This window comes from Mauremys reevesii, linkage group 8 (assembly GCF_016161935.1).
Source record: "Mauremys reevesii isolate NIE-2019 linkage group 8, ASM1616193v1, whole genome shotgun sequence".
NCBI classification, from domain to species: domain Eukaryota; kingdom Metazoa; phylum Chordata; order Testudines; family Geoemydidae; genus Mauremys; species Mauremys reevesii.
Genome location: NC_052630.1, coordinates 80,336,182 through 80,348,973, shown reverse-complemented (window position 1 = coordinate 80,348,973; position 12,792 = coordinate 80,336,182). Strand labels below are relative to the sequence as shown.

Genomic DNA, 12,792 nt, shown 5'->3' with positions numbered 1-12,792 from the left:
CACTTTCACAGTATTGCCAACACCAAGTGTTCAAAAACCATGAATCAGGCTCACCAAAAATCATGTGATTGGCTTTAAAATAATGAGATTATGTAAAAATAATAGATTTGGTGTTCTTTGTATTTGCCTTCTGCTTTTTGAGCCTTTAGGGTGCACTGGGGTCATGCTTTAAAGCTTTCTCCACAGCCACGAGAGCTAGAAACTTCATTTTTCTTTAAGAATGAAGGCTGAAATAATTACATATCCACTTGACTCCAGGAGCTGGGGCTTTAAGGAAAACAATAATTATCACGAGACTCATGACGAAATCATGAGAGTTGGCAATGCTGCAAAGGCTAGTTACTTTCCAGAAAGCTCTTGAACACAACACTACAGTGACTGAGTTGCAATTTTCACAGGAGAGTATTTAAAACCAAACACCAAGAAAATTCCACATTTTAAAGATGAGGAAAAAAAATGAGACTTCCAAGGTATATCAGGGCCACTGCAGGCAAGAAAGGAAAATAAACAGGCAAAGGACCTCTGGGCAGCTCTTCCTCTTGAAAGACAGTTAGAGGGTCAAATCTTCTAATCCTTAATCAAGTCAAATTTTTATTGCCTTATATAAGCGCCTCCACTCACAGATATTAACATGTGCTCAGTAACTATACACTTCATACTTAAATATCTGAGCCATCTTATCCAGGGCTACACATCTTATACACATTGGCTCAGGGACTACATTTTCTGGCACATTTTGAACAGTGCTGAGTACACAGATGATGCCCAGTGAATAATACAAATCATGACAATAATCGTCGACTTTATGGACTCTGTGGACGCAATTTCTGTTCTTTGTTCTGGAATTGGCCTGGATACAGCTCAACACATCTGACTAAGAATTTGAGGTGTAAACACATTTGATACTCAAATGACACTTTCTCATTCCTTCCTTTTCTCAAACTCAGAACAAAAAATGACAAAACAAAATGGTTTTCAGTTAAAATCTAAAATTGCACAGCAGCCATTGCTATACAGCCCAACCTGGGGCAGAACCTGCCACCTATTGTGGATTAAGTGATCTCCTCGCATTCTCGCTTCATCCTTCCTGACCACTGTGCTGCTTTTCGTGTTGTGAACCATGCTTCCCAATCGCTTGGGACTGTTTGCCTTCTTGGTTTTGCTCCCATCTATCAGAGTCCTTTTTTTTTTTTCTTTTTTCCAGCATGCAGCAGAGAGATAGGCTGGTCCAGTGGATAAGGAGCTAGCCCTGAGTAGAACGACCATATTTTCCCAAAGAGAAAATGGGACACCCCCTGGGGCTGGCTGAAGGCCTCCCACCTCCAGACAGGGCCGGCCCAAGCCCTCCCTGCCTCCTTGGGCCAGCCCAAGGTACTCTTCCCTCCCCCCTATGTGGGGCCAGCCCAAGCCCCTCCTGCCACCCACCCGGGGCCAGCCTAGCCCAAGCCTCTGTCCTGAGCCCTCCCTCCCGCATGGGGCTGGCGTTGCCACTTGCCCCCTGCATGTTCCTCTGTGCCCTGCTAGGAATTGCACCCCACTTTTGAGGCAAAATTGTGCATTTGTCCAGTTTGCTCTTGCCAAGTGGTGATCAGTTGGCAAGAGCAAATGGGACAAATGCCCAGCGGGACAGGGCTTAAAAAAGGGACTGTCCTTGCCAAAACAGGACAAACGGTCACCCTAGTCCTGAGAGACCTGGATTCTACTTCCTGAATGACCTCAGACCACTCAGGTACACTTAGGTACAGAGTTTCCAAGGTTTTTAGGCTCCCAAAGATGCAGCTGGGCATCTAGTGGGGTTTACAAAGCACCTAACCTTCTACCGGTAGGAGTTTTTGAAAATCCCACTAGGTCCCTAAATACCTTTGAAAATCTGACCTTTATTCTCTCTGTGCCTCAGTGCCCCATCTGTACAATGGGGATACCAGAACTGCTCTACCTCACAGAGGGGCTGTGAGGAGAAATAGGTTAGACATTGTGAGGCACTCAGATATGTGGTGATGGGGCCACATAAGTACCACAGGTAGAGTGGGAACTTCTCTATACCACTTCCAGCCCTTCCATGGGTATTGGCCCCTTCTTTTGACCTATGCCCCTCAAATCTCCCTCTTTTCAGACTGTAAACTTGGCTCAGAGGGCTTGGCTGTATTTCTTCTGAGTCTCCTGCATTCTCTCTTTAACACTCCTTCCTCTCACCAGGGATTCCTGTTTTACAGGTTCATCTAACCACTTCCAGATCCTTAAATCAATTACCAGCCCTTTCTTATCTTAATCACGCTGCCTCTGTCTGTAAACAAAATACTGACTCCCTGCCACAAGGACACAAGCTGGGAGCAGCACATCTCCTCTGCAGAACTCACATTCCACACTAATGCTGTGCTGTAGGCTACGTCTTCACTACCCGCCGTATCGGCGGGTAGCAATCGATTTCTCAGGGATCGATATATCGCGTCTCATCTAGACGCGATATATCGATCCCCGAATAAGCTCCTGTCGACTCCGGAACTCCACCAACCCGAACGGCGGTAGCGGGGTCGACATGGGGAGCCACGGACATCGATCCCGCGCAGTGAGGGCGGTAGGTAATTCGATCTAAGATACTTCGACTTCAGCTACATTATTCACGTAGCTGAAGTTGCGTATCTTAGATCGATTTCCCCCCGTAGTGTAGACCAGCCCGTAGTTAAGAACTCCGGCTGGGAGCACACCACCTGTACAAAACTTGGGGTAGGGAGCACAAATGACTCCCTCCACAAATGACACCCCTGATTTTGTGATTTGACCTCCTCTCTCAGTGTTTACTCGGAGAATCATCTCCACAGGCCTAGATAAAGGCATTGAGAACTGTGAAGTGAATCAACATGCAATCAGTGGGGCTCCCTGCTGGCACTGATGTCCCCATGTGTGTGGTCAGTTGCAGGACTGCAGACTGAGTCTGGACATTGATGACCAGCACAATGATCTTCCACATAACTGTATATTTCAAAACTGCTTTGCTGACATCCCAGTGGCTTCTTTCACTTCTTCTATTCAAGGGTAGTGTGGATCATACAAAGTTGTTTATATTTGTGATGGAACCATCTATCTGAAACAAACCCCACACCTCAAGTTTTGGGGACACCAATAAAATGGGATCTGGAGCCGATCCATAGCTGGTTTTGCTTGATTACCATTTACAATGTGCAGGGTCAGGGCCCTAATCAGTGTTAGTAATAGAAAATGACTGCTTGGGCTCATCCTTGGATGCCACATGTATGATCTTTCCATAGATATGTTGTTTTCTTTTTAATTAGGTCTGAGAATTCAAGAGATCACAAGCTTATAATAAGGAGCTCCTCTTGATGAAAACCAGATGTCAGACTCATTGATTGCAGATGTACTGAAATGACTGTTCAGCCATGAACCACTTACTCGCGTAGGAGGCTCTCCACATAATAAAAAGATAGTGCTTTTTCTCATAGCATCTTTCAGAGACATTCGGATTCAACATGCTTATTTATAAATGCCAAACATACTAATAATATTAGCATTATTGTGTACAAAAAGGATGACTATAAAAATAAATTTACCACATCAAGAAACCTCAGAACATTTGCTACTAAAATATATTGGTACCCCAGACTGTACAAAACAGTAACAATTTTTAATGAAAAAAACATGCTGCTGAGTGTATGGAGTTAAACCAAAAGAACGTGCCTATGCCATGTTTTAAAAAATGAATGGAAAGATGCCCTCCTCATCCTTAATTAGTGTTTATTATGATGTCACTTAGAAGCAAACACAGACTATCTTTTTCATATGTCGTTCCATTCATCATTTCTATTAATAAGCAGGTTTCCTAATGTGGCTCCCACAGCCTTTCAATATGTTACTCTGGTTCCCAGTCTGATGAACTGCTGTGCTTTCATAACAAATGCTCTGCTCTCTCTATTTTATGTGGCTAACTCGTGTTTAAAATATCTCTTAAGTAGATACACGCCAATGTTATTGTTAACATTCAGTATTCAGTAGTACTGGAAGAATGTTGAATTATTACTGAACAGGCTAAAAAGAATAAGAAAAAGCTATCCATTATGGTGTTCCCTCTTAATTCAACTGCAAAGAGCTTCAGTCACTTGAAATAAACCCTGTAACTCCACAGTTAGTATGAGATGAAGCCTTTAACAGCTAGAGTAATATGCATCTTCTGCCCCCTTATGAACAAGTTATTTCATTTGTTTTTTGTTTTTTTTCCCACCAAAATGCAAATACACCAGTATTTATAGCACTTCTTCGTCAACTATTAACTTGACTAAATAGTTACATCAAATTTAATCTAATTTATCTTCATAACAAATTATGGGTCAATCCAGCCAATACTTACTACCAGGCACAGTGTTTACTACTGTAAGTAGCCTCATTGATTTCAATGGGCCCTAATTCTCCATGGGGGAGAATTAGCAACAGGGTTTCCGTCCTTTCTTTTGGTGAAATAGTGACATATAAAAGATGTTCAGCGGGGCGGAAGGCTGCCTGCCGTCTTCTCTATAGGAAAGTAGGATTGGCATTGCCAGTACTGCACACGCACGCGCACACACATGTATTTACGCATGCGCGCGTGCGCACACACACACACACACACACACACTCTCTCTCTCTCTCTCTCTCCTTTCAGACTTCCCCAGCAACTCTGGGCTACCTGGAATGCCTCAATCTCTAGTAGTTATTAAGGAACTCCCAATACTTTTCTAGCTGCTGTGGGAAAGAATATGGGATGACTATGCCATAACAACAGTGCTGTAAACAATGCTGTAAAAAGAACTTTTCCTTAACCCTGCAGCCTCCCTCTGTTTATATGTAAAGCATGTAAGGCAGAGGTAGATATATGTTACTCACAGGAAAGCCAGCATTCCCAGGTAACCCAGGCTTTCCAGGATTCCCAGGAATGCCCTCTGGTCCAGGATATCCAGAAGCACCTTTCTGCCCTTGTGGGCCTGGTTTTCCCTTGAAACAAATTCAAATAGAATATGAATCTACTCAATCTATTCATATTCATGAGCAGTGTCTAAAGTCATAGAAAAAAGATTTCATAAAAATATTTCCGAGACCCTACTATAATAATAGTCTCAGTAACCTAGATCAACATTTTCAAAAGTGGCCTCTGAGATTCCTTGGGTCTGATTTTCAGAGGCGCTGAGGACCTGCAGATCCCAGTGACTTCAGCTGGAGTTGTGACTGTTTGCACATCAGGTCCAAGGTATCTCAGGTGGGACATCCAACAATCAAGGCTTCAGAAGTCAGAGGTCATTTCTCTGTATTTGGAGCTATTATATAATTGAGAAATTATATAATTCAAACAAGTCTGTATCAAAAACACGAGCACCTCTCATTAAACAGCACTCACCTTGCTAGCCCTTGGTTAAGCTTTCACTGAATGCTATCATGCTATCTTCATCAAAGCTTCAGTGAATTTCTTTCAACAAGGTGATTTACCTTTAAATTGCGATATACTAGTGGAAGAGGCTTAGAACTCATGTAACTATCTCCAAGTGAATGCTAGCACCAGAAATACAAAATATCCTCTCCAACTAGATCACTATGCCTCATCCAAAATGTGTTTTAAACAGTGATATAAATATGTAAAATGTTTGTCACGTAAATCTTGGCCTCAATTTTTAGTGGTACAAGAAACTTGCACCTTGTAATGAGCCTGAGATAAGCTTTGAAATTCCCCAGAAGCCTCCTCTCATCGCTCCTCTCTTCCCTGCTTCTCCTTCCTTTCCCCTGCCTTTTCCCATGTTCTCTTTGTTCTGCACTACTGATACTATCTATATATGTATCTGTTCAGTACTTCAGAGGGCATAACTAAACTTCTAGGATTGCTACATAACTTAATTTATCCAATAAAATGCTGTCCATCCACTCTGTACAGGATGTGCGGTTTGTTGTCAGGCTTCTATTAGGCAGCTGTACTTCTCATTTACCAGAAATGATTGTATGTGAAGCTAGTAAAAGTTATTTAAAGCATGTGCTGGTGTGTGTTATTTATTAGTGGACCCAGAAGTAGCCTTGTTGTAATGTATACTAGGTAATGTTTATGGAACATCCACTGGTTCTCTCTTCTACTCACCCCTTGTGGAGAGGGGGAAGGATTAGTTCCTTTAAAAAGGAGTAACTGCTTTTTAATTAAAGTGTATTTTACATCTGGGGTCTGCTGGAGTGACAAAGGTGGGGAAAGGTCAGACGCTCAGGCAGCCATATTTGTCATGGGCACACGGATGGAGAGTTCTGAAGGCAGTACACATTCGAAGGAGAATTTATGAGAGCCAATGAGTGAGAGTGTGTGCGGGGGGAACAAATGCAGCTAACTTCAGGGTGGTCCCTGTTAATGTGATAAGAACTGTATGGTCTGTGTAAACTCTACAGACAAAGAATGTAGTTATAACTTTGCAAATGGGAAGCAGCCTCAGGATATAATTCACTAATTGTACCTCATTCCAAAGTGCTGATTAACTGAGAGAGTTCGTTTTCAGTATCATTTAATACCATTTTGTGTTTCATCAAAGATTATTAGCCTGATTCTCATTTACCTTAAGGACAATTACATTTAGATCCACTTTGAGTCCTATTTAGATTGGCAAAGCAGTATAAAGTGGTCTTATGGTAAATGAGAATCAGGCCTTATACTACCACAAGCAATGAATAATTTTGATTTTTATATGCATCATCATTTGCATTTTTATCTGTTTTATAAACAGAACGTAGATGGTAGAACCTTGTTACTTACGGGAATTCCAGGTTTTCCAGCTTGACCAGTCATTCCTTTTTTTCCAGTGGGACCCTAGATAATTCAAACATTTGTGAACTGGTCAAACCAAAGACATAAAAGAAGATTCTAATGAGAATCTTTTCATCACCTGGCTTTGGATCAGGCCCTAAAAGCATGCCATTTTCAACAATCAAAACAAAGATTTCATAGTGTGGTTGCAACCAGTTTTCCCCCTCTTCTTTAATATACTGTACAATTTCAGGTAATTTCAACAGTACCAGAGCTAATCAGGATATTCCAGATATTTAGGTAACTTTGCACCATCAGACAATATCACTGTAACAAAGTACATTTTCTATAGCACTTTCATCGCTTTTTGAAAAGCAAAGCATACAAAAGCACACTGACGCCCGTATTGGAAAACAGGACTCTTGCCATAGTGAATATTCCCTTTTATCTGGACTCTAAACACAACACAAATGGTGAAATAAACAGTTAAAAAAGCTACTTTTTGGATTGCACAACCAATGTGGAGACATCTGTGGATTTAGCTAACTTACTGATATGGAGAAGGTAACATTTTCAAAAGCATGCAAGTCCCATTGACTTTCAGTGGGTCTGAAGCACTTTTGAGAAGATCCCAAAGCACACAGAAAACTTTAAAAAGCAATTATAATTCACAGTGTATACAGGGATCATTCATCCACTTCAGAAATACAGCCACCTCCGAGTAGACGGCAGTAGCACACAACAACACTACAGCATAGAGTGAGTAGAAAAGACCTTTTAAAGTTTTCTGGTCTAAATTATTTTTAACACAATTTCTAGAAATAAAGGCTAGTGAATAACCATACTATGTTAAAACTATATTCAACCTAATAAAGTTTAAACAAACAAACAAAGATAAAGGTAAATACAAAACCCACCACCCAACTAATGTAAATACCAGAAAGTTAACAAAATACCGTTCCATTGTTTACTTTAATAACTTTTCTTAATAAAACTATGGCACAAAAACTCCACCAATTAAAACCGCAATCTATAAATTTAAAGCACCGTTTCGCTTTCATTAACATTTCAGAGTTCATATAAAATAAAAATAGTTAATTTATGTTGTGTGTGACTAGCCTTGTAAGACTTATTTATACCAGCACTATTCACACCACAGGAGCTAAGGTTGTGTCAATGTTTCTATTATTAACCTGCTTTTTTATAAGATTTTAGGTTGTAAAGTTTTGTTCCAGGCTGAATATTGGCTCCAAATTGGCATATGGAGATTTCTTGCTAGGGAGTATTTTCTGACTAATATAATGGAAGTTTTCCCCAGGGAGAGGGTTGAGGGATGACTGTTTTTGTCCTACAGTGTGCATATGTTCTCAAAGTCAATATATCAGAATGCATAGGAGAGTTTCATGTTGGTACTGGTATATGAGGATTTCATGTGTTCATTTTGCATTACTGCCCATTTCCAATGTGTCTCAGATTATCATCTATACACAGAAAATGGTTTATTTGCAGCAGGATTGGGGGTGAGGGTGGGAGTTCTGGGACAAATCACTGATATCCATCCCATTTAAGTTGCAATGGGAATACAGATTACAAATCATCTTTATTCTAATCCTTCTAAAAATATTAGAAGCCAATAAAAGTCATCCAATGGCAGAGTGTGAAATACTTTGGGCAACCTTCAGCACACCATGAGGACAAAGTATTACTGGTGAAGGAAAATATTTATATTTAATCTTTTCAAGATTTGCTCTGTCATTAGAGTGCTGTTGTTTTGTAGCATACCCATGCTTCCAGGCCTCAGTCTAACGCCCAGCCATTCTGAATGTACATACTATACAGTCTGACTGGGCTTTCTTTACAGATTATTTCATCAGATGGATCACTGCTATGTAATTCTGGGTGTTTGGACAGGGCTAGTTTGTCAAGTGGGCTTCCATTTAAGGACATAAAAGGACATTCAAATATTTTGAGAAGAAGCAAATTTTTAAAGGCTTTTCACCACTTCAGGGTAAAAATACTTATCTATCAAGTAGTACTTATTTGCTATCTTAGGTTATTGCAAATTTTTGGTAATTTTCCATTTCATGCTATTTTTCTCCTTAAGGGATGAAATAGAAACAGGATCATTTTAGTCTCAACACCAATATAAATGTATGATGCCTCAATACCACTGTGCCACTGTCAATCATTTTCGGGAGAATTATCACATCTTTTCTCTATAAGCCTAACAGTTGGAAAAAGTAGTCCAAATGTTTCAAAATTATATTTGATTCTGATATCTGATTCTTAATAAAGCTGATACAGCACATAGGTATCACATAGGAGCCAGATTGGGGCAGGCCCTTGTGTGGACATGAGAGAGAAGAAACATGAAAGGAACTTGCTCATTTGTGACCTGAGTACAGGTGGTCAGTGTCAATTGTAGACCTTAGGTTAACTTGAGAGCAATGACTGCTCCTAGCTAATACTATTTGGGAGGGGGTGGGGGTGACATTTTCTCTACCCTCTAACCCTAACCCCAGCCTACTTCCTCTCAGCCAATGGAATGCATGGTAAGGGATGTAGAAGTGGGCATACTCCTCCAGCACACCCTGAGAGCTTCAGAGACATTGTGCTCTGGAGTGGTGAAACTCTTCACTGCCTCCAACTCAGAGTGGTGCCTTAAAGGAAGTGTTGAAACTTAGGTATATACACATTAACCGTTCCTAAAATATTTGGAAATATAAATATGTTGTAATAAAATATGGCAAAAGGAGACATACATCAGGTAATTAAGGCCAAAAATCAACCAATTCCAAAATCAGTTGGCATCTTGAATCTGGCCTAATTTGAAATCTAAATATCTTTTACAGAGAAAAGTCTAGTGAGCACAGGGAATTCTATGGAGAAATACAAATGAAGTGTACCTAATTTGATGGGGACCCTGTTCAAGTCACAGAAGTGGACAACTATCCTATTCATCTCTGTATGATTTTAGGTAGCAATCAGGTCCATTGTGTTTGTGTTTGTAAGGACTTAACAAGGCGTACGGTGTCAATACGTGGCAAGAAGTCATGTTAAAATAGAACATGAAGACAAATACTGCAGTCATCTTTCAGCACAACAGCTGTAAATCATGCTTTGTTCTTAAAGGGACCCTTATGGTTTAAAAATTTCACTTTGTCTTCTAAAGACAATAATGGTTGTTACAATTGCAAACACAAAAGAATTACAATAAAGTGGAGTTTTTTTTTTTTCCACCTACTTCTGATCCTCTCTCTCCCTTTGGTCCTTGTTCCCCCAATTCACCTGGTTCACCCTTTAGAAAGAACAAAAAAAAAAACACAAGCAAACACAATTGGCCATGAAGGTAGGAGAGAAATAAATTATTTCCAATAACAAATACAGAAGCACAATACATACAGATAACTGCCTGGAACACTTACTGGAGGTCCTTGTTGTCCAATTGCTCCTCTTAGACCTGGAAGCCCTGTGTGACCCTAGAAACAGAAAACATAAATATCACTGCAGAGATAACTCTGATGAGCTGATCATTTTCTTCTACAGCCCAATCCTGGGAGGAGCTGCGGATATGTTTACATTGCAAAATAACCCACATTGGCAAGTCTCACAGCCTGGGTCAAATGATTTGAGCTCATACTATGAGGCTAAAAATAGCACCGTAGATATTCCTGGTCAGGCGTGTGAGGTCAGTCTAACGAGCTAAATCAATTAACAGCAGGATACCAAGGGAGAAAAAATAACTTTTGAAGTGGTAAGAGAGTGGCAAGACGGTTGACAAGAAGGTGAGAGTAACAGTAGGGAGAAATTAGTATTGGGGAATTCTGTTACTCTCACCTTTTTGTCAACTGTCTGTAATGGGCTACTCTCTTACAACAGCTCAGTGGTTTGAGCATTGGCCTACTAAACCCAGGGTTGTGAGTGAAATGCTTGAGGGGGCCATTTAGGGATCTGGGGCAAAAATCTGTCTGGGGACTGGCCCTGCTTTGAGCAGGTGGTTGGACTAGATGACCTGAGGTTCCTTCCAACCCTGACAGTCTATGATTCTATGATTTACCACTTCAAAAGTTATTTTTCCTGCCTTGGTATCCTGCTGTTAATTGATTTAGCTCGTTAGACTGACCTCACACTTGGTAAAGCAACCCCCATCCTTTCATGTATTTATACCTGCTCCTGTATTTTTCACTTCATGCATCTGATGAAGTGGGTTCTAGCCCACAAAAGCTTATGCCCAAATAAATTTGTTAGTCTCTAAGGTGCCACAAGGACTCCTAGTTGTTTCCGTCAGGGACTGCATCTTTTTGTTTTGCTGACGCAACAATAGTAGCAAGTTTAATGAGTGTTTGTTATAATGAGGTTACAGCATATTTGCAGGAAAACTGCATAAAATATACACAAAATTATTAGGATGAAAGTTACAAAATAATAGTGTTTGCAATTCCAGACAAATGTATTAGTTTATTCGATACAGTATAAATTTACACTAAGAACAAATCAATACAGGTGAAGCATCAGCAGCTCACTTGTGTGAGAGAGAGTGTGTGTGTGTGCGCGCGAGAGAGAGAGATTGAGAGAACAGCAATTTTGTTTTGCTGTTTTACAAAGCAAGTGGTATTTACCTTGAATCCCTCATCACCAGGTTCTCCTCTATCTCCACGTTCACCACTAGGACCCTAGAGAGACAACCAAAGAGCAGAGTTTAATCACTGAATTGAAATACTGCTGCAATAACAATACATCTGGGCCTTTCCTTCAGAACAAACCAACCAACCAGCTGTGAGGTTACCAAAACATACATACTGTTAAATTAGAAAATCAGCTAAATTCACGGAATAAAAATGAACCATTTCTAAAACAAAAATGTATTACAGTAAGACTTTCAACCCACCAAAAATATATTGTAAATGAAGACCACAGTCCAAGCTTCTAACCTCCCACAGCTGCAATCTGGAATAACTCTATTGACATCCAAGGAATCTCTCCAGATTTGCACCCATGTAAGTAAGATCAGAATGTGACCTTTTTTCCCCCCTCCCTCTAATTTGAAGGGATTATTTCATTCAAATTGCAGAAGATTATAGGAAGGTGCCATTGCCATGATTAATATGTAAAGAAAACAAATGACAGGGACAATTAGGTACAGATAGAACCTATTTTATAATGAACCTGCCTATAGTGAAACTCCGTTTATGAGAGGAAATCCTCAGTCCCTTAGCAAAGCTTGCATGAAGAGGTTTTGTGTATGAGAACAGAAGATGGGAGAGGCAGGAAAGCCTCTCACCTAATCCAGAGGCAGGGCCCTGTGAATGATAGTGCTGCTACTACTATCGCATCCCATCACCTGCAGTAGAAGCTGCAGTTTGCTGACAGCATTTAAAGGAAAAGTCTCAACTCCCAAATCTGCAAGGTGCTGGGTCCCCACTGGGAAGGGTTAAGCGCTTTAATGCTCATTGCAGTCAATGAACCAAATCCTGCATCCACTGAAGCTGATGAGTGCAGGATCTTACCCAATTGAGGTAAGGAGGCTCAGCACCTTCCTGAAGGCACTCAGCATTTAGGTGGATGGAGATTTTAATAGGGAGCAGCTTTTCCCTCCCAGTATCTGAAATAAAAGCACTAAGAAAGCAAATATTGCTTTACTTCAAGGTTACCAGGGGATCATCAGGCGCGGTGGATCTTCAGAGTTTATGAATTGACCCACTGGCCATCTCTATTACATGCTTGTTACCATGGTATCTGATGCCAGGTCCCTACTTCTCCCCTGCACTCTAATGTTTCTGCAGAGACAGCTGCTGTAGAGCTCAGCTACATGGCATGCATGGGATTGTGGAATCCCCCTCCGTTGCCTCTCCCTTTTCTGTGTTTCCATTGGCTTTTGGGCCTCCCGAAGCAGCCACGTGGTATGCTTCCCAATGATTCTGCATATAACTTTTGCTCCAGTTAGCATGGCAGAATCAACACAGCTATTGGTGAGTGAACTAGAGTCTTTTCTTTCTCAGGCATCTTCATGAGAATTGTTAACTGAGTTCCAGGTCCAA

At 40.8% G+C, this 12,792-nt stretch overlaps 1 protein-coding gene across 1 annotated transcript in view; it reads right to left on the bottom strand.

The window, feature by feature from the left end:
• The window catches only part of COL24A1 (collagen type XXIV alpha 1 chain), a 246,219-nt gene that overhangs the window by 33,705 nt on the left and 199,722 nt on the right, over positions 1 to 12,792 (bottom strand). Inside the window, exons 43-47 of the mRNA XM_039484094.1 lie at positions 11,374 to 11,427; positions 10,180 to 10,233; positions 9,999 to 10,052; positions 6,764 to 6,817; positions 4,873 to 4,980 (exon numbers count right to left, since the gene is read on the bottom strand). Coding sequence (XP_039340028.1) covers positions 4,873 to 4,980; positions 6,764 to 6,817; positions 9,999 to 10,052; positions 10,180 to 10,233; positions 11,374 to 11,427 — 324 coding nt within the window. The remainder of the gene's footprint in view (positions 1 to 4,872; positions 4,981 to 6,763; positions 6,818 to 9,998; positions 10,053 to 10,179; positions 10,234 to 11,373; positions 11,428 to 12,792) is intronic.